The sequence below is a fragment of the Chlamydotis macqueenii genome, chromosome 3 (genome assembly GCF_036417535.1).
Source record: "Chlamydotis macqueenii isolate bChlMac1 chromosome 3, bChlMac1.mat, whole genome shotgun sequence".
Lineage (NCBI taxonomy): Eukaryota > Metazoa > Chordata > Aves > Otidiformes > Otididae > Chlamydotis > Chlamydotis macqueenii.
The window spans coordinates 72,537,532-72,559,428 of NC_141558.1; the positions used below are offsets into that span (position 1 = coordinate 72,537,532).

Below are 21,897 nucleotides of genomic sequence, written 5' to 3' on the forward strand. Positions count from 1 at the left end.
GCCTGTGGTGCAATCCTGCATTATTTTGATATCAAAATGCTCCCAGGAGATTAGCTGTTCCCTTCCAGAAGGGATGCTGGAAGTTATTTAGATCACATGCGGTACAGATGCAGGGAACAGGATCCTTAAACAAATAGGAAGTTGTCCAGATTGATGGTGTAAATACACTTAATAGCTTTCGGTGGTAGCTGGAAAAATATTTTAACATGTTGGATCTAATTGGCACTGAATTTTTTTCTGTTTTGAATTTGCATTTAGTTTGTTTGGGCACAGGTGAGCAGAATCAGATTGCTAATTATTTGGGAATGATTCATATTATAGATTTTATAAAATAGCTATACATGTTAAACAAAGTTTTGACATCAAAATTGGTCGTACTTGTCCATCTCTTTTCTGCAGTATGTTCTTAAATCTGAGCAGAGGTCACTTTATCTCAAAGTCCCTTTGTTTAAAAACAAATAGCAGGAAGCTCATTACAAATCTGTCTGTTTGATGTGTTTACATGCAAGTCTGCTGTCACGATAAAAGTCTTGTATGTTACTTCTTTTGACAGACTTTTAAAAAGCTTTTTAAAAAATTTTTTATGTTCTACGATAGTGGCTTTTTATATTTTTACTTGCCATCTGTTCCTTTAGAAGCCTGTTTTAATTGAAATTTGTGATGCTGAAATACTTATCAGAGATGCATTTTAGATAGACGTCTCTTCAGAAAAAAGTGCTGCCCTGTATTAAGAGCTATGAAAGTTTCTCAATTTTGTGTGTGTGAAGGACATATTATTAGATGGCATTCTTAGGCTTTACTTTCTCATTTGATCAGTGTGCTCTGCTTGTTTTCATCTAATATAATGTCCTCTTTGAAGTCTGGTCCTGGTTTTGATTTGTTTTTCCCCTGAAAAAGAATGGATAACTGGATTGAGTGTTTACTTATGTTGCTAGCCAGAGTATTTGTCATAAGTCTATTCCTGTTGTGTCATTAAACTTAAGAACATGTGATTTCATTAAAACATTTCACAAATACTTCGCCGCTCTCTATTCTACTGTAACTATATAGTTACAGTACATATATGGTTGTAATACAGTTCCATTAACTCTAAGCTAGAACTTCTGTAGTAACTGTCTTTCAGCTTTCAGACTGTGATAACAATATTCTTACTACTTTAGTCTTTCTACTAAAGTAGAAAGTAGTAAATAGTTGGGAGGAAAAGGTTTTAGGTGTATATTACTTTTAATATATCTACAAGTGACATTTTCAGTCCCAGTAAAGTCTGTGTGGGTAGAATTGAATTCTTTGGGAGCAGTAAGACTACAGGGAATGCAAGAGAAGGGAGTAAATGTTACTGCGTAGGAAGGAACATGGGGTTTGTGATGGATCAATAGAAAGGTGGGCTTTTTTTCACGAGTCTATTTCTCGTGAAATGTGTGTCTGTGGGGTGGAGGTTTTGTTCAAGATGTGGCTTGATAATAGTTGTTTTTAAGTGCTGGGCTCATATCCCTCCCCTTAAGTGTACCTGGGTTCAGTAGCGTTTGACCGACTCCCGTGGTAAGTTTAGGAGAATATTAAGCCTGAGAAAAAAAATCTGCTTACGTAAAAATTGAAGTTGAAAGAGGGACCTTGCAGAAGCAGGACTAATTTAAAAGTTAAACTATATGGCTTGTAGCTTCAGGGTTTTCCTAGGTACAAATAAAAACATTTCCTCAGAAATGTTTTGTCAAAGGAGTGACCAGTGAAGAACGGCATATTAAAGAGAGCTCTTCAACTGAACTGATGTTTTCCTTCACTTTTATAACTGGTGTTCAAAAATCTTGGCGAAATTGGGAAATGAAGAATTAAATTAGATCGTTGCTCACAAAAATGTATTATTTTTGTTCAAAGATTTTTCTCTGGTTTAAAAAGGATTTGGATGCCTTACATTTTGAGTAAAAGTTATGAAGTAGTAATATTACTTAGTTTATTTTGCTGCAGAGCTTATTACTTGAATATTTGGATAGTTTACTGTGCAGTGATGACAACCTGTGAAGCCGCTAGGACCGGGTGTGCGATCTGAAGCACTGAGGTTTCTGTGAGGCAAATTGACCATAAGGTGGTCAATTAAATAATTTTGTCTAGTGGATTGATAACTTTGTAACTTTCTTTTGAGAATCCGTAACACATGGTATATGCTTTCCCTGTCGGGGAGTCCTTGAAGATAACTAACTTTCCTTAACTTGCACTCATTTCGGTACAGAAATAACAAGCTTTAAAACACTGCAGCTTCCACTTCTGATGCTCAAAAATGAAGGGATTTTTGTTGTATGAGTTATTTTTCATTTTGTCAGAGTGGTAGTCAGGCAGTGTTTATAAATTCCACTGATTGTTTGATAATGAGCCAACTTCAGTTGACATATGTATTTGTTAATAACTTCAGAGTTACTTAATGTCAAATACCATTTTAAAATATAAGATTAGTTCATGGCATGCCTCTGTGTGCTATTCGTGCATGTAAATTTACCTTCTCTTCTAGCCACGATAAATATATTGTCAGGAATATGAGTCACTGAGTTGGTATCTAATATGACACTTGGGAATTTAATGAGTTAATGTTTATAAATAACTTCAAAATCATCACTGCTTCATAAATAAAGAGACCAAGAACACCAGAAACAGAGAAAGTGTATAGGTTGCAAGGAATAATGAAGGTATACAAGCCGCCTGTTGTCCCTCAGGGACGTAATGGACCAAAACTTGACCGACTTCTGTCGTAAGTACTCAAATTATTTGAAGTTTGCATAAACACAACAGTGGAATATTAGGGGGGTTTGTAGTTGTTAAATACAAACAGTTTGCTTACTGTTTTAGTTTATATCACGGATTGGGATGATACTGTTAAAGAAAACTTGGTGTGTGACTGTGCTAGAAAGTAATATTGATATGGTATGGTTTTCATAACATCTTTTGGGAGGCTTCTTAGTTTTAGGTAGTACAAGTTCAGAGGCTGACAAGGGTAGCAGTTTATTATTTACCAATAGACTTAAAGGAATGCTTTTTATTTTACGGATTATAAGTATTTTTTCCTGAGATTTTCCTAATCATTTTAACGACAGTAAAATAATTTTTCCCCTGTAAATTAGTAAATATTACATCTATCATTCCTGAGCTGTTTTGAAAACTTGTGGAAATACTGAAGGAAAAAAAAAACCCTGCATCTCTTAATTCAGTCACACCATCACTTTCTGTCCCTGGTAGCCTGGTTTCTACCAATTTCCCACAGCCCATGACCTTTCCCTAGTTAGTGGCCAGATGTACTGTTCCAGTTTTTCTTTGCTTTTGAAATGGTGCCATTTATCTGACAGCTTATTTTGAGGAAGTAGGATTTCTTTAAAGGCGTATGGATTGATTAGATTCTAACTAAGCAAACAGTTCTAATCTGAGATAGGCATATGAATATGATACAGTAGTTGGCTTTTTGATTTAGCATATAAGAGTGATCAGCAGAATACTGTTGTATGATTGTATTGTGTGCTGTGCATGTTACAAAATCGGCGTGAAGTTTGCATCCCAGAGACATGATTTAGATGAAATCAAAGGGTTTTTTAATACCTAAGCTAAGGGCTTCCAGCAGATCGAAGTTACATCAGTGAAAACTTCTCAAGTTGAGCTTACTGAGGTAGTTTCATGGGACAGCCTGCAGCCATTTGGGCCTTTCCAGCCTCTGCATTGCATCGTAGGACGGGAGGCAAGAGGAGACAGAAGAAAAAAGACCCATCGGTCAGCATTTTCTCCTATCCTAAAGACTTAATTTTTATTTATTGCCCACAAAGTTTCGGGAAATAATAATGACTTTTTTTTTTTTTAGTGCCTTTTGTTTTCTTCCCATTCAGTTTCTTCCCATTCACAGTAAAGTTTTCCTTAGTTCTGTCAAGTCTACCTTTCAGAGATTTAATAACTGGCTTTATGGAGAGGTAATGGGTGCTGTCTGCTTACAGTACTGAATAGCTGTAGATGTTGGGTAACATTGACGTGTTTAGCAGACTGAGAAAAGCACTGTTCCATTAAGCAGTCTTCTGACTACATTGGCAAAATTGTTGTCTTAATTGCTGCAATTGAATATGGGTGTTGCTTGAGGGATGGTTCTGACAAGTATCTTAGTTAACACTTTATAAAACATCTCTTTTGAAATCTTACCCTTTCTGCAAAATTTTCAGTTCTGTGGAGTTTTTGTCTGTTTAATGCAAAACATGAAATTGAGATTAGAAACTGTTCTACATTTTTCCAGATTTTTTATTGTTGTGGTTCCCTTTTATGAAATTATTTCTCTTCACCATACTCACTACAGTACCACTGAGAGAGAGTTGCCAACGGAAGCAGATTTTTCTACTACTGAGATTCTTGGGGTTTTTTTCTAAAATTTGATGTGCACAGATGACTTCCTGCAATGTGTCTTCTGCCAGATAAGTTCAAGTGTTCTGATATTTTACATAAGTTGAAAAGATCAAGGTAAGGAGAACTAGATTTTATGATGTTTGATCAAAGGGCCTTAATGGATCCCTTTCTTTACTAGAAATCCTGTATCTAATAACGTGTAGGTTTATAGTTGTCTCTTCATGTCTTTATCATGGTGGTTGGTTACAAGTTTTTGCTTGACTGATAAAACCTAGTTCTTTGTCATATTTTCTCATTTCCAATTAATGCAATTTGAGCTTACAACATAAAAGCTTGTGGGTAGACCTTAAATCCCTTTTGATCAAGGAAATGAAAGCCTGTTAGTTTGACCTTGCTAATGTGAAAAGCTTTAAGACCTACTTTTGAAGAAAATAATAATTAACCAGATAAAAGATAGCACAGTAAACTGTACCCAGATAGTATTTCCTTTTGCAAAAGAAGAAAGGCTGTTCATGCAATGTTCCCGGGCTTCAGTAAAGCATTTGACAGCCTCTTACTTAAGGTGGAAGAGAGGAGGACTGCAGTGGAAGTGTGAGAGGCATAAGAACAGGCAGTTCCTCCTGCATCATTGGGATTGGGAACAATCAAATTTTATTTGGTGTTTTGTTGAACAAAGCAAATCCTTACTACTGATGTGAGTTGAGATACATGAGTACAAAGGAGAACAGGAGGAACTGGATGATGTTGCAGATTTTGATGATCAAAATGGAATGAGAAGTAATACATAGTTGGTGTCCTGTTTTTAGACATTTTCAGGAGGGGAGAAAACCCCAACCTGTAGACCAAATACTACTGTTTAGGCTGTCTTAATATTAGTGCATAGCAAGAATCAAATTGACAGTGGAAGTGCAATGGTGATTAATCAGGGGAAAGTTGCTTGGACATGGGACATAGCTCTAATGACCACTAGATTTGTATAGTCTTTCAAAGTCATGATACACATAATCAATTAAAATGCCTTTATAATTTTACATTGAATTAAACGTAAAAAAAAAACGTAATTGCAACAGTCTCACTTTTCACTGCTGTTTAAAGAACCAGAAGTTGACCACATTTGAAACTGGAAATAATTGTCAGTTTCAGAGCATATATATAAACTCACTTCACAAATCTTTTAACTTTTGAACAGTCAAACTTTGCAGATATTCTAAGTCTTTTGTTTCTTGCTCATTTTATGCTATTCACAAGCTCTGATCTGGATTTCTCAGAAAGGAAGTGCATTATTCTCGAGTAGAAGTTGTCTGGACATGGAAAAATGTTCGTTTAATAATAAATAAAGCTAACTTGGTAAGAGTTTTAGTGCGACCATATATATATAGCAGGAGTTCAGTTTAGGTGATGCAAAGTGAAGTTCATGCAACTGAGAGAGCTTAAGATGTAAAGAAGTTAAATCTTGATTGCTTTTGATGAGATGTTATTGGTGCATGAAGTGTACTTTTTATTCATGAAGACTCTCAGTCTCAGTGGAGGCTGCCCATGTTTGATGGAATTTTGCAATCTGTATTGACATGACTTAGACTATATTTTCTCATTGTAAATGAATTATGAAATTTGGGGAGTGGTGTGTGTTCATTCCATGGTACATAAGCATTACTGTGTAGACCTTGAGATACATAGTTAGTAGGTTTATGTCACCATAGGTGAGAGTGAGCTCTGTGGTAAATGCTGAATTTTGGAATGATGAATAAATATTTAATATTAAAAATGGAAGAGCAAGTTTAACATTGATATTCAGGTTTTTATTATTCAGTTAAGTTCTTGTAAATTTGAGCGGCCATAGCAGACACACCTTTTCCTTTCTGAACTTGTGCAGAAGAAGATCAGAGGATTAAGCTAAAAACTTAAACTAGCAGTTGTGTTCTAAACAATCAGTGTATTCAAGCACTCACTTTTAAATTGTTTTCTGTAAACGTTTGTAACACTCATAAACTATGTTAACTGTATCTAGTCAAGCTCAGTGTATGCAGTTTCTTGCAGTCACAAGGTAGCTGCTCTTCTGTAGATGACAACACGCTTCAGATGGAGCTGAGGTCACCCTGCATCTGGTGCTGGCGCTTGTGGCTCAGCTATGCATTGTGTAGCCTGTTTGCAGCCAGCTGCTCTATTTGTTGCAGTGACTCAGTGGTGGGAGGAAGAGAACCGTCATGTGAGATGTATTCTAGTAGGTAGCGACTGTTGAATTAGATAATGGTATCTATGCCCACATGCTGGGGCTTGCAGCATTTTAGAATAAAACTCCAAACATTACTGTCTTGTTTATTGTTCCGTAGATTGAGGCAGGGTTAGAGGAGCTGGTGCAAGAGCTCAGCAGCCCTGAAAATCTAGGCATACAGAGACTCCAGGACTGGAATACTATGACTTTTTCTTGTAGTTGCAATGCAACTTTTGAAATCTATAAATGTATTTTAATGGTTAAATGTATTTTTAATATTTACTTAGCTGGCAAATGTAAGTTTAATGGTTAAATCACCAACACAGTTTGAGCAACTCCATTGGTCTGGGTTGATGAATCTTGATTTTGATAATTAATTATGGTTGATATTATACTCTTACTTTTAGAACTTTGACATAATGGCATTATTCCTAGATTTCTTCTATATGTTAGGTTATAAAATTTACATTTAAAAAAACAATTAAGCATAGAATGAAAGTTGCATACATGATTGAATACTTTTGTTATAATCACATTTGATTTCTTATACAGAATGGCTTAATGGTAACTTTCAGAATAAAGTGCAGAAAATATTACTGCAATGTTTTAAGCCAGCAATGGTCAACCTTCATGCTGCCTTTTGGGAGTCATCCTTGTGTCTGTCTGCTGCCATGCCTTATACATTTGTTTCAGAGTAGGTAACAGCACAAGCAAGAAACTGTTCTTCAGAAAAGGAAAAAAAACCTCACATGTGGGACACAGACCTGAAAATTTCCCCTTGAAAAAATGTTTTATGGATTTTAAAAAATATTTTTTAATTCTACATTTTAGTGGCTCAAGTGATGGCTTTTGGTGTCCTTTTTCAATACGTTTGTCTTATTAGTGATTTTTTCCCCCTATCCTTGTTGTATCTTTAAGCAGACAAAACAAGGTTAGTATTCCTGTTGATCTTTCAGAGTGATCTGATGCTCTGCTTTGACACCAAGTTACTCAGCCAAGAAAAAACTGAATATGAAATTAGTGTGTTCATAAATGATGAACAAATAACACAAATAACAGCTGTCAAATACTATGTATTATCTGCCTGCAGCTGACCTCTTCACTTAATGCAACATTTACGTCAAGTCTGTTCCTCAAGATATTTTGTTTTCTGCAGGCTTTGTCTTGGATCTTTGTTGTCTACAGTGAGTTTTAAGATTAAATACTTCAAACCAGTTTCTGTTCATCTCGGAATGTCTGTCAGCTCAGTGCCTGTTGAATTTGGATATGATACAAAGATGCTTCTGTCTGTACTGTTCATAGAAATACTTCTGTTTTTAATGTATCTGGCTTCATGACAAGAAGCCTTTTGGGTTTGTGGCTGAGTTATGTTATTCAGTTTGATATATGGTGGTCTTGGTGCAGTTTCCTATCATCTTTTTAGGAAAAAAATTAATGGCTTGGTCTCATGTCCAAGAGCAAAGCAAGCCAGTGTTCGAATCTTGAAGATTTATGTGAATGTACAAAAAGAGCTGCACTTGAGGAAACAAGGTGACCTGCTAGAGCAGACAACTATTTACTTTCACAAACTTTCAGCGATGGATTTGTTACCTGTAGGTTTCTTTCTCCTGGTGTCCTTGTGACAACAGCTCTGTTTTTTTGACACAATGTGAACTGCTTGATGCTGAGGCATACTTTCTCTGGTGGAGGGACAATCTTTCCACAAACTGAGGCACTTGTAATAACTCTTCTGCAGATGATTAAGATATGGGCTTAAACATGAAAAATGTTCCAGAAAAAGACATGTTCTCTCTGGCTATCAAGTCTGCTCTGACAGAAAATATTGTTTTACCAGTAAACGTTGCAATTTCTTAATCTAGTTAAGATCGTTGTCTTCCATTCAACCCACGTGGTAGTGATCATATTGTAAGGTGATTTATTGAGGCTTCAGTTCTTTTGATTGACTATATTGTCATAAATTGTGTTTAATCTTTAAAAAAGTACCAGAGGATCTCTGGTACCAGATCCAAAGGAATTGGATAGTATTAATTTGGGATAGCTTCCTGTCTGATCATCATGCAGTAGCATGTGTGATGATCTATTGAATGCAGTGATGTTACTTCCTAAAGGCATGATAGAAAGTGGTCTCTGTGTACATGCGATGTTGGCTGATTTCATATAACATCAAGAGCTGAGATAGTAGCACTCAATTGTTATTCCCTTTTATGGTCTGATCTGGAACAAGCTAGGAAGGCTTTGGTTGCACCTCGGTCAGCTAACAGCAATTCTGTTCTATAGTTGTCATGTAGGAGAAATTCTAAATATTTTCATGATTGCAAAATGTGTTATTTTTTCAGCAGAGGTGCAACGGTGTGTACTTAACTCTGCTCATTGCATTTTTCTCCTTGTGTTATTTCAAGAATGCAGTCATGCTCCTGATTCTTGGCTGCCCAAAGTACTGAAGGATTAACACCGATAGAGTTTAAAGTCACAAGTTAGTATTGTAAATGTGATTCTTTCTTCATCCTCTGACTATACCTCCTCATACTTCTTTGACTGGCTGAAAGTATAAGGGCAAGAGAAAGAGGGGAGTTTACTTTAAAAGCTCTTGCAATATGAAACTAAAGGTAACAAGAACAAAAAAAAAAACAACCAGCACCCCTCACCCCAAAGTGAAGTTTCCTAAGATGCTTTTGGCGTGAAACTAATTAAAATCCAAAAAGAAAGTTTAATGAGTAGGATATATGATAAAGCTGGCAGCTATTCTGAAACTGTGAAATTGACTCTTCAAATCTAAACTCGTGTAACAGTACCTACACTACATATATGACTGACATGCTGTTCAGTTTTATAACACTGTCTTAACTATTCAGTGTAAATTAGCTCTTAGATTCTAGTAATCCACACTTTTAAAATAATTAGAATCACTTTGCAATAGCGTAATTAGCATTTCACAATAAGATAGCTTTCTGGGGCATTTTTAGTACCTCTTAAGGTTTTTCAAAAGTTAACCTGGTAGCTAGATACTGTACTTTCTAAGGCTGAAGGATTTTCATGTATTGCTTTCATAATGTTTGTGAACGTTCCCATGCTCTAGAACTACCAAAGTCTTGACTTTTCAGAAATGCTTTAATTGATATGTAATAACTCTTCGTAATCTGCTACTGCTTTTTCATAATATAATTTTGATCTCTTGACAGAATTTTGAAATAAAATCACATTATCTAATTATAACTAAACAAAACCAGGGCTTTTTAATGCAAATGAATTTATCCCTTTTTTAAAAAAAAAATAAGCAGAACAAATTCTTAATCTTTTAAAGTTACAACTGTTAAAATTGCTAAGCTGTAGTTCTTTCATAGTTTATGAAATCCATTCTTGCTCATTAAGTTGTGTTGAAGCAACTTGCTTGCATTACTAGCATACTGATAGTTTGACCTGTGCCACTTTTGATTTTCTATCTGAAAGATTTATGAAAATTGTTAAAGCTACTGTAAAAATGTAGGGTGTTGTGATGTGTAGTTTTTTGTGGATTGTTTTTGGTATGTGGTGGTGGGTTTTTTTGGTGGTGTGGTTTTTTTTTTGTTTTTTTTTGGTTTTTTTTTTCTTCCCTTGTTGATGAAGGAATGCTGCAGTGATATATAAGGAAAATAGTTTTACGTTTATTGTCAAGAATGGTGTATTTAATCTCCTATATCTGACTGCATGGGAATGTGGTTTAAGGTAGGAAATATTTGCAAGGTATTTTGCTGCCCTCTCTTGGTAGAGTATTTGTATCATAAGCAAAGTGCTCAATACAGTCATTGTTTTCTTTTGCATGTTTCAAAAAGTTCTGGTTTTATTCCTTTATTTCCTGAAGAAATGGAAAATTAGGATTCTTTTGCAAAAATAAAATGTTAGATCCTTATTCACTCTATTTAATAATGGTAACTTTTTTTTTGTTCAGATCCTGCGTAGATGAAAGTGGTTATCTTAGTCTTTTATCTATACCTTAGTGGACAGCCAGTACAGTTAGATAGTTCTGATTGCCAACTGAAATATTTTGCTTCAGATTAAGGCTAAAGCATAGAAACACTCTGGTAGGCTTTGTTACGATGCAGGCATTCTGTGTCTTTATAGCTCTCTGAAGAGGGGAACAACCCCAGGTGAGCCTCAGGAACCTGCTCACCCAAATTAGGAGAATTAGTCAATCCCAAACAAACAATTTGACTTAGACATACATCTTATACTTTAGCTAACACTGCATGTAATTACATGGTATATAGAGACAGAGTATACATTTATATACAGTCTCATTGGCCATGTCTTATTCCTCCTATCCTTGTAGATAGTACATACATATGAGGACATACCGCTCTCAATAGTTAGAATTTTAAGTAAAATCTAACAAAAAATCTCCACCCTTCTGGGCCAGGGCAAATGCCTGGAATACTTCCCTCTGCTACTGTCCAATCCTCTGGGCATTTCTGGTTCAGCAGCTGCTTCTGCCTGATGCAATTTCTGTTTTCTAAATGACCTTCCCTGTTTTTGTTTTGTTTTCCTGTGGGCTTCTTCCTACTCTTTGTTTGAATCACTTTGTCAAGGAGTTCTACAGCTCATCTGCCTGATGTACAGAGGTGTTCACTCTTTTTTAATGTATTTATTATGTTTTTAATTTTTTTTAGCTTTGCTGTTATTGATTGCATCAAATCTTTCCTCCCAGCTGTTGCATTAGGATGTCCTCATTGCTTAGGATTTTGTAGACCTTCAGTTGTCTTTTCGAGAATGCGGAATTCCAACTTAGGTTATTTTTTTAATGGAAACTGGTACATTTGATTATAGCATTGGTGCTCTTTGAACCTTTTCAGTTCTGCTGTTTTCCCTCTTTTGAGGTGGGAACAGAGATGCAGGGTTTGTGAAGCAGGATGACAGTGTTTTCTATACTGCTCTGTAATCCTTTCCTAAAGTGTAGCATCTGTTTGTAATTTTGCACAGAACACATCAATGAATGGATGTTGTCATAGAACTGCCTGAGTCAGTAGTCAACTCTTAGTCCAGCATTTTGTATATGAATTTAGCAATTTTCCCTCTTTCCCCTGCAGTTTTATCTCAGTTGAATTTTATTTGCCTATTTTATTCCCAGTTACTTGGAATTAGAAGATCCATCAGTGGTTCTTCATAATCAGCCGTCATCCTTGCTATCCGAAATAACTTAATATTAAGGAGCTTAGTCAAGCACACCTCACTGTTTCTTTTCCCGGTTGCTTATGAAAATATGAAATGGCACAGCTCTTAGTATGACTTACTGCAGAACTGCCTTGGTGATGCTGCTCTTATGTGAGAAGTGACCTATATTGAGGTTCTATTTCTGTAAAGAAATGAAGAACTTAAGAAAAAGAAAATCTAAATATCTGTCAGCTGCTTGATGTGTTATTAAACCCAATGAAATTTATACCTTCTAGTTTCATAAACTAAATGTAACACGAAATGTTTAAACCTCAAATGCCTTACCTACATTTTAGTTTTAGGATCAACAGTTTGTATGTTTCTAGGTAGAATATGCTAGTTCCTGTAAAATTAATGAAAAAGAGTGAACAAAATAAACAAAAGCTGCTTTGGAGTCTGTAAATGTTGAGTCCTGCTCTGAACAACCTTTTAGCTACAAACATCTGTGCCTAAGATGACCAAACTGAAGTTAGCCATGGTGAAAACCCTGCTTTCTTGTAATAATAGATTCTATCTAAGGGAAAAAGAGCACATAATAAAAGTAGTTTTGTACAGTACAGAGCAAGCAAAAATGTAATGCCAGAAATATTTTTAATATCCCTTTTGGAGCTTACATTTCTGTGGTTTATATTGTATTCTCTTGATATTTTGTAGAAATCCTCTACTCATTCCATATATATATCAGTCAATTACCAGACTTTTTGGTGGACTTCAGAGACTAATAATCAAGCATTTATCAAGCTGAGCTGCAGCCCAAATTTCTTAATGGCTACAATTACAACTTTGTTATATGGGAGAGCAGAAACTTACAGAATAACTGATACAGGAGCAGAACTATTTTGCAGCTTCTGAGGATGCTGGGTTATAAGTTCAGTAGAGAAAAGTCCTTTTGCTGTACATAATTGGAACTTAATTCTTTATAGCAGTTATGAAATTTCAGTATTTTACAGGAGTTTTTGTTGGTTTTGTTTTTTTGGTTTTTTTTTTTTTAAAGGAAAAACATAGTTCTGAATAAGGATGGACTTCAATAGTAACAGTGCATGAGCTGGGGTTTCCAATTCTGCCAGTGTTTTCTGAGCATTGAATAGAAATGAAACAGCTGAAGTTCCCTTCATTTTCAGGCTTCCGTTTTACATGACTCTTAAGCATATAGTATAGAATTAGTAATGACCGTTCCACATAAGATTGCCCAGTGGCAGTCTATAGAAAACACGTATCTAGCAGCTTAAGGTGTCAAAATCTAGGTCTGCCTTCTGTTTTCTAGTTAAAAGCTGCCTGTGCATTGTGCTTAGTGAAGAGCTATCTTCAGTTTGCATCTGAAGCATGGCAGAAAAAATGGCTGTGTGTTTTATATACAGGTTCTTCTTTTTGCATGTCATGATTTTTTGAAAGTAAGAATTCAAATAGAGGATAATAATGAGCAAGATTTTTCAGTGATACATGCTAACAGGAACGTACTGGCTGCACCTTTGAGAAGGATGTGCCTAATTCTTCTTTTATTGGTGCTCTCCCCCAAGAGATGAAAAAGCTTTGAAAATCAAAAAGCTATATTTTAGATGACTAGAAACATGTATCTTACTGGAATGTAATTTTCTTTTTACTAAAGAAAATACAAAAAAAAAAACTGGAGGAGGAAAAAAAAGCTTAAGGGTTGTTTACAGCTTTTCCCACTGTATTTTTGTACAGTGTTTCTTTCAGCCAACCTAATGGATTTGGCAGCAAAGTTTGCATTATTTCTTCTTACTCTTAGGAAGTTCTTTGTATTTCCTCTGCCTGGCTTTTACTTGTTTTTCTCCTCTCCACATCTTCCCCCCTCTCTGCTTTCTTTTGCAAAGACTCCCACGAGCTGGAAACCCTGCCAGCTCGCTGCAGTGTTTCCCTGGCTGCTGCACCCTGGATTTTTTTCTGACCATGTCCACTTTTCCCTCTGCCTTCAGGGTGTTCTCATCTTGACCCTGGTGAAGTTATAAGTGCATGCAGCAGTATGCAAGTGGAGAGGGACACGTTACACATTTTTATGCTTCTGTAAAATTAGCATAAATACTAGCTGACGAGTTTAGCTGAAAAACATAATTTATATGGAGGTGGGGTTTTTTTGATGGTTATTTATGTTACTGCTATTTCATTGTACTTTTATTAATTTCTTTGAGTATAAAATACCCTGCAAAGAACAAAAGTGACTCCATATCCCCAACTAGGAAGATTGCGGCGGCTAGTTAAATGATCAGCGATAGCTGAGGAAGCTGGATATAGGATTCTTTTTACTGTAAGCATAATACAATTATTATCCAGCTCAGAAAAATAACATGTAAAATTGAGAATTTTATGTAGGTACAAATGCTGTGCTTTTGTTCTTGCTGATGCAAAGATTGCTAATTAGTTTATCTTTTCTTGTCCTCTAACAGTTGCTTGATATTTTTGGTTTTTGCTTTGCAGCTTAGTCTTTTTCTTTTTTTCGTGATTGTAGACAGTTGCAAGAGCAACAGAGGCAGAAGGAGCTGGAACGGGAGAGGCTGGAGCGTGAACGAATGGAACGGGAGAGGCTGGAGAGAGAGAGACTAGAAAGGGAAAGACTTGAAAGAGAGCGCCTAGAACAGGAGCAACTGGAAAGAGAACGGCAAGAAAGGGAACGGCAAGAACGCCTAGAAAGGGAGAGACAAGAGAAAGAGAGGCAGGATCGAGAAAGACTCGAACGACTTGAACGAGAAAGGCAAGAAAGAGAACGACAAGAACAGTTGGAAAGGGAACAATTGGAATGGGAAAGAGAGAGAAGAATTTCAAATGCTGGTAAGAATTTCAACACTGAGTGTATTCAAGTGCCAGATTACTCTATATGTGTTTGGGTGATGGAGTGGGAAAGAAGCAACAAAGGGCAGTGAGTACAGTTGTGCAACAATAGTCAGTATTTCAGACTTCTGTTTGTTGGAATTGCTTCCATTTTTATGGCAAGGAGTCCAAGATCTTTGACTTTCCTGTCATAATTTTCCATTGACTCTGAAATAAATTTTTTTTTTGCACTATTTGCTCACTCCGTTTGCCATACTCTCTGATTGCTTGAAGAATTTGAATCATATTGGGCACCTCCAACACTGGTTAAAGTATGATGAGTTAAATTTTCTAAATACCTTATTGTTTGCTCCATTAAACAATACATATTCTCATTGCATAATGGCGGGGGGCGGGGCGGACCCCAAACACATGAGGCTGAGTTAATGTAGAAGGTATGTACCTACATAAGGCAAAGTAAGAGTGTGAGAAATACCTTTCAGTATGAAGTCTTGCTTAATTTATCATTGTAGTAACATTTCAGTAAAACATAATGTATATATTTGTAGATAAGAGAATGCACTGCCTGTGGAAATGTATCTAGTGATAACTGAAAGATTTCTTATTTTGGTAGTATAATGGAACACTTGGTTCTTTAGTAACAAATTCAATTTATATAAGAAGTCAGCTCTTGGTAAAATTTGAGGTATAACTATGTAAGAGGTAGTCACTTTAGAGCAGAAGGTTTTATTCGTAGTTTTATTCCCTGTAGTTTCAAGTTTGTCATGGAGCTTTTTTTGGGAAGAGAAAAATTATGCTTGCTGCCTATGGTATGAGTTTTTGTTAGTGGAGTTATAACAAATGTTAAGATCACTACACTTGCTTGCAGTTTGCAACCAAACAAGAAGATAAAAGCTGATAAAAGACTGATTAATTGACCCTGTGTCTAATCCATCTCACAGATGGGATTTGAGAAAACTTTCTCTAGAATGTACTTGTAAATTCAAATGTTGGCACAAAAATAGTTGGTAAAATTTAAAAGCAGCTGTTGATAATATGTAAAACTTTCCTAACAGTATTTTCACTTGTGCCTAATCCTCTGGTACTAACTGTAGTCTACATTTATACATTTTGTTTGAATGCTGGTTTTGTTGCTTCATTAGCTCCCTTTTTCTCTTTCTCCTTTTTTTATCCTGCCTTTGCTGCTGCTTTCCATCTTCTGTCCAGCTCCATCTTTCGACAACTCCCCGTATAGCACTCCACTTCCTGAATACTCCAGTTGCCAGCCTCCTTCAGCACCTCCTCCATCATATGCAAAAGCAGTCTCAGCACCAATGTCAGAGGCCGCACCGGAGTACGCTGTAGTGACTTCTGCACCACCGACTTCCACTCCCCCTACACCGCCTCTAAGGCACTCTGCATCACGTTTTGCTACATCTTTAGGCTCAGCTTTCCACCCTGTTCTCCCCCATTATGCTACGGTTCCTCGTCCACTAAACAAAAGTTCTCGGCCCCCTTCTCCTGTCAATGCCCCAGCAACTTTGCCTCCAAATACGAAGCCTGTTGCCTGGTCCGCGCCTAGTTTTGCCCCTCTTCCCCCATCTCCTCCAGTAATGATAAGCAGTCCACCAGGCAAAGCTACTGGTCCAAGACCTGTCCTCCCAGCGTCGGCTTCTAATCCAGTGACCCAAGTGTCCACATCTCCCACAGCTCCTAACGGGCTTCCTGAAAACCTGGCTTATCCGGTTCCTTCACCTTCTACCTCAGGTCCAACTCCACCTCCGCCACCTCCTCCCCCGCCACTGCCTTCCTTTCCGCCTCTGTCACTCTCTGGACCTCAAGCTTCTCCTTCTCCCAACTCCCCGAATGCCTCGACTCCCTCATCCAAGCCTAGTGTTCTCCCTTCTCCCTCTGCAGCTACCCCTGCCTCTGTTGAGAACTCTCTAAACTCTGTGCTGGGAGACTCCTCTGCTTCTGAGCCAGTCTTGCAGGCAGCCTCTCAGCCGATTGAACCTACGACCCAGCAGGGTAAGGCTTTCTGTTATTGCTACTAATGCACTAATGAGGAATGCAGTCGAAACCAATTGGTATCAAAGCCTGTAACTGCCCCAAAGAATTAATACAGTGCTTCCAAAGTTGCAGTGATCTTAATACCACAGTGAAATACCGTTTGGAAAATTGCGGTAAGAGAAACTTTAAAGCTTTGTGGATGAGAGCCGGCGTTCTGTGGCCTGTCATAAGTAAAATTATGGTTTCGTAAGTTTTCACCTATTGAGAGCACAGCTTGTCAAATACTTGCCTGGTAAATCTTGCACTGTTAGTTTATTTGAACATGGTGTTAATAGGTAGCTTCATTAGTTTCCTAATGGCAGCCGACATGGAAGAACGTATGTGCGGCTTTGAACATTTGAATGACCTTAAGCAAGGAATAATCTGAACCACTTTGATACTCTATGTAGTTTCAGATTTAGAAAGTAGTATGTAACACGTACAGCATTTCTTTCTGTATAGTGGTCATCTTTTGATATATGGCTGTATGCACGCATATGTGTATATATATATGTGTGTGTGTGTGTATATATATATATACACCACAGGAAGACCTTTATATAAGAAAGGTCTTCCTGTGGTATTCTACCAGTGTAGGTAAAAAGATTTTAGGAAAAAAAGTTTGGTTAAGCAGGTGACAGTCTTAATGGATGCTTAACCAGTATGATAGAAATGTGTTTTACATAGATGTACATGTCTTTGTTAACCTTAATCCTGTATTTATACTGATGTAATAGATTTAGGTCTTTCTGCGTAAGTCTGCAGTGTCCCAGCTAAAGGTGTTGGCACAGGGGCTCCTAAGGGATGAGCAGACTGTGGCTTCATCCCGCACAAGCCATGCAGGATAGATCCTGTTTATACCCTCTTGTCTTAAATGAATGTGTGAGCTACTCTGGGATGGACTGAAAATAGGGTGAAGGGCCTCACTTGTATGGAATAAAAGTGTGCACTTGGATGGTGAATGATACCAAGAGAGTTTAAAAGGCTTTTTAAATTTACACAGTAGTTAGCACAGTAGGAAACCAGGAAGACTCGTGTGTGAAATTCCTGCCTGTAGAGGTTGCTTAAGGTAGCTGCACAGCATTTTTAGCAGCTTATGACAATTTGGATGGGGGGGGGGGGGGGGTGGATGTGTGGGGATGTTTTCTTAGTCACAATTTCTTAAACTGTTCCTATAATAATAACACAGTAATCACCAGAATATTCTTTCTTGAAAATATGTTTTGTATTGCATATCAATGTGAATTTAAAGCATTAAAGGAATTGTAGATTAAAAAAAAAAAAAACAAAACAAAACCAAACAAACAAACAAAAAACCAGAAGAGCTTGTTCCCATCAGCTAGATATGTCAGTCTTCTAACTCACTAATTAAATTATTAAAGTTGATTCCTGGAATGTTTTTTAGAGGGAAGATTTTTATACAGCTTAGAAATTAGCATTGGAACTCAAACAGTTCAAGGGTTCAGATGTCTGGGTGGTGTTAAATGCTTGTTAGTACAATGAAAAGTCACTCTGTTTAGCACCATTTGAACACACGGGATTGTTCCTATGCAGTATGATGCTTGTGCCTTACTTGACTCTTTATAAAAGCTTTGCCAGTTTCCTGATGTAAGACTCTTCTTGGTTGCAGCACAGAACCTGACTGGAGTGATTTTGTATGTAAATGCCTCTGAAACTGTCTGATCTCTCATAGCATACTGTGTAATATTTTTAGTACATTTAATAGGAATGCTTCTCTCCTGCTGAAACTTGCAGCGTTGTCTTGCCTGTAAAAAGGACCCTTACCAGTATTAACGTCTCATACACTGAGCAAAAGAAACAGTATTTCAATGGATATAAGATCTTTCTTTTCTAAATTCTTAATGTAGCCTATTTGTTTTCTCTTTGATACTAGGTGTTGCCCAAGGACCACCTGCACCTCCTCCCCCACCCCCCTTACCCCCTGGCCCAGCTCAGTCTTCAGTAGCAGCCCCACCTCCTCCTGGCCCACCACCACCACCTCCCCTTCCGCCTTCAGGGCCGCCACCACCACCGCCACCACCTCCTCCACTTCCTAGCCAAGTTCCTCCTGTTCCCCTTCCACCTCCTGCTCCTCCGCTCCCTGCCTCTGGATTTTCAGTGGGATTCGTGTCTGAAGAAAATCGCCCTTTAACTGGACTAGCAGCTGCCCTTGCTGGAGCCAAACTTAGGAAAGTCTCACGGGTAAATACAACTCTTGTTTCTTTTTCCAATTCCTGTTTCTAAATCCCGTCTTCCTGAACTGGTTGTAATTTTTGTTTAAGATTAATAGCAGTATCAAGACTTTTGGAGTAGGCTTAATTCATTATTAAAAAGCATTACAGGATGTACTGCCAGCCGATCACATTCCTTACACAGTTGTTTCTTTCTCATATGTGACTTCTACTTCTTTCATTAAGTCTGCTGTAATTTTATTTGCACATCTGCTGTTATTTTGTGTATTATGAAGGCTGAAGACTCCTCCAGTTCAAGTGGAGGAGGAGGAAGCACTGCTTCATCTAAAACAGACAGTGGCCGTGGAAATGGACCACTTCCCTTGGGAGGCAGCGGGTTGATGGAAGAAATGAGTGCCCTGCTGGCCAGGAGGTAAGGAGCTGTTTCTGCTATGCTCTGGCAGATCATAGAGGTAGATTTGGGGTGCCTGCTGGCTAAGGATCAAATAAACATCAGCTTGCTCATGTGGTTTCTTCGTGAAGTTGATAATGTTTTATGAATAGCTATTTTGACTTGAGTGTAATTGAGTACTTTTCTTCTGTGTAAGTCTTTGTGCAGCAGTAAGGGAGGGGATGCAGACTTGAAGAGGAGAAAGAATTGCACAGTTGCTTTGACAGAAGGGCTTTGTCCTTGCAAGTATTTTGAAAGTACTTCTTTAAACACTGATTTTCAATTATCTATCTGTCAAGCTGCATATGTCTTTAATTACGCTAAACAACATTCTTGCATCTTAAAGCCGTGACAATCTTGGTAACTTTTGTCTCTGCTTATAGGAGAAGAATTGCTGAAAAGGGATCAACAGAACCAGAGCAGAAAGAAGATAAAACTGTGAGTTGAGAAATTTGATCTACTTCGTTATTCAATACTAGATTATGAGAGAGATTCTAATCATGTACATGAGAGATTATTTGTACTTTACCATATATAAATATATAAAATTATAACCACTGTTTTGTGAAGTGCATAGTGCTTGCACACTTTCTACGTAAAATTGTGCAGAACCATTTAAATCTATATAAAAAATGAAATAAATATTTAAACAGTTGAGATTAATCTGTTATTTTTCTTCTCTTCCTCCTCCCCACCTTCTCCCTCTCACCTCCCTTTTAATCAGGAAGAATCAGAGTCTTCAACTTCAAAAGTTTCTTCAACAAGCACACCTGGTAAGTAGCAGAGATTTGTGAACTCTGAGACTCTGTAATGCTAAAACATAATAAATAAAACATAAAATATAATGACAAAATATTAGTTGGCTGTGCTGAATTTTGAAGCCTGCCTCTTTTCCCCTGATTCCAGCTTGGCATTTTGCATTAGAATGGCTCCTGGTTCAGAAGTGTTTCAGAAGGTGTCAGATTAAAGGAACATCCACTGAAACACTGTGTTTGGTGTAGGGTTCTCCTGGGTTGAACCTATGGGGCTGATGCACGGAAAGCAGTTGGTAGTGAATGTGAAAGCAAGTTGTCTCAGGCATTGCAGGACACAAGTTGGGACAGTAGTTTTTCCTTCGAAGCAGATGTACAAGACTATCAGACAGAAATGGTTGCCACTTCCAGGTACTTTAGTAAAGATTCCCTCACATGCAAGCGTCCTTTCTAAATCAATATAAGTGAATGGAATACAAATTCTTTCCCCGTGATTGCTCTGCTGAGGTATGCTTGTGACAGAATTTGGAACTGTGTAGCCAGCACTTCTGCTGCAGTCAGTAAGGAAAGCTTCCATCTCACCAATTCTGTAGCTGGCCAGGATGTATTGTCAGCATGCATATGTATTTATACTGTAAACGCTTGTGTTACAAAGCGTCAGGTGGCACTCAAGACTCTTATTTTTCCTGTCCTTTAGTAGTACCTTCTTGTACCCTTAGATTCCCTGGACACCTCCCAGTATATGCATATAAAAAGGGAAGGGTGTGCCATATAATCTGTAAATTGTCATCCTAAAAGATACAGGAAGCAGAAGACTGGTGGAAAATGACTGGATAATGAATATATATTCAGTATGTTCTAGATTTCTCTGTTGATTGCTTGCCCATGTGTATACTTCTTCACTAGATGATTCAGCCACTTGATGGTGTGCTGGCGTTAATATTGAAAACCACTGCTGTAAGGTGAATAAACCCAGGTGGCCACTGGCTGTGGGATAAAAAGGAGAGCCAGGAGCTAAGCATGTCCGGATGGAAATAACTGGAAAACTGTTAGCATTGAGATACAGACAGTAGTCTAAAGAAGTTAGGCTGTAAGGCAATACACAGAGACAATTAGACATACTAGCCTTGGGGAAATGACTGCTTATGGAACCCTTCTAATAATGATGTAGGCCCAAAAGGGGGAAATAAAAAATAGTGGAAGTGAAGTAGTTCCTTTAAGTGGTTGTCGTTATAAGAAACCTCATCAAACTTTTTTAAAATGCCAAATGCATCCAGAGGGTTTGACTGTTTCCTCCCAGTGGAGAGATTTCACTTCATTTCTTGATGATGTAAAGTGCTCTGGTGATGCTGTGCCTCATCTTTGGAACGTGTCCTTAAAATGTTTGAGAGGAATGCTTGGCATACTAAACAGAGCCTGGGTCAAAAATTTGTGGTGTTATGTCTAATTATCGTTAATAGTATAACTGAAATTGTTATACAGAGACTTGTCAGGATTTACCTCTTTGGCATTGTGCTTACCCTTCCTTACGTGCTGTTGTGGTGAACTGTCAGAGTTCCGGAGAGTTACACATGATTACTTACGCATGTTAGTCCTTTTATGTATATGGTATATTCCTTTTAGGGGAAGAAGCACAAAGTCACATAAAGCTAAGTAAAGTCTAAGCTAGAACATGTTAGGTAATAATCAAGCTCAAAACCATGGGATAGGCAACAGATGTATGACCCTTGAATAGTGTTGCTGTTTCAGCTAGATAAGGATAATCACATGATCCTTGAGCAAGCTGCAACCATAGCAAAAGTTCCTCAATTTTGCAGATACAGCTAAAGTCCTACTAAAATAACTCCTGTGACAGGACAAGTCCTGAAGCCTGGTATGTCAAATTAAGCTTAAGACTTATTACTAGCACTGACAACCTGTAGTTGGCTGGGTCACAGGCTGTGCTATCTGACT

At 37.6% G+C, this 21,897-nt stretch overlaps 1 protein-coding gene across 6 annotated transcripts in view; it reads left to right on the forward strand.

The window, feature by feature from the left end:
* The window catches only part of ENAH (ENAH actin regulator), a 96,598-nt gene that overhangs the window by 59,013 nt on the left and 15,688 nt on the right, over positions 1–21,897 (forward strand). For 2 of the 6 annotated variants that reach the window (XM_086744470.1, XM_086744471.1), the window contains exons 5-10: positions 14,223–14,542; positions 15,749–16,549; positions 18,465–18,772; positions 19,038–19,174; positions 19,576–19,630; positions 19,917–19,965. In XM_086744470.1, the coding sequence (XP_086600596.1) occupies positions 14,223–14,542; positions 15,749–16,549; positions 18,465–18,772; positions 19,038–19,174; positions 19,576–19,630; positions 19,917–19,965 (1,670 nt within the window). The remainder of the gene's footprint in view (positions 1–14,222; positions 14,543–15,748; positions 16,550–18,464; positions 18,773–19,037; positions 19,175–19,575; positions 19,631–19,916; positions 19,966–21,897) is intronic. The other 4 variants (XM_086744472.1, XM_086744473.1, XM_086744474.1 and 1 more) reach the window with 2 other exon arrangements.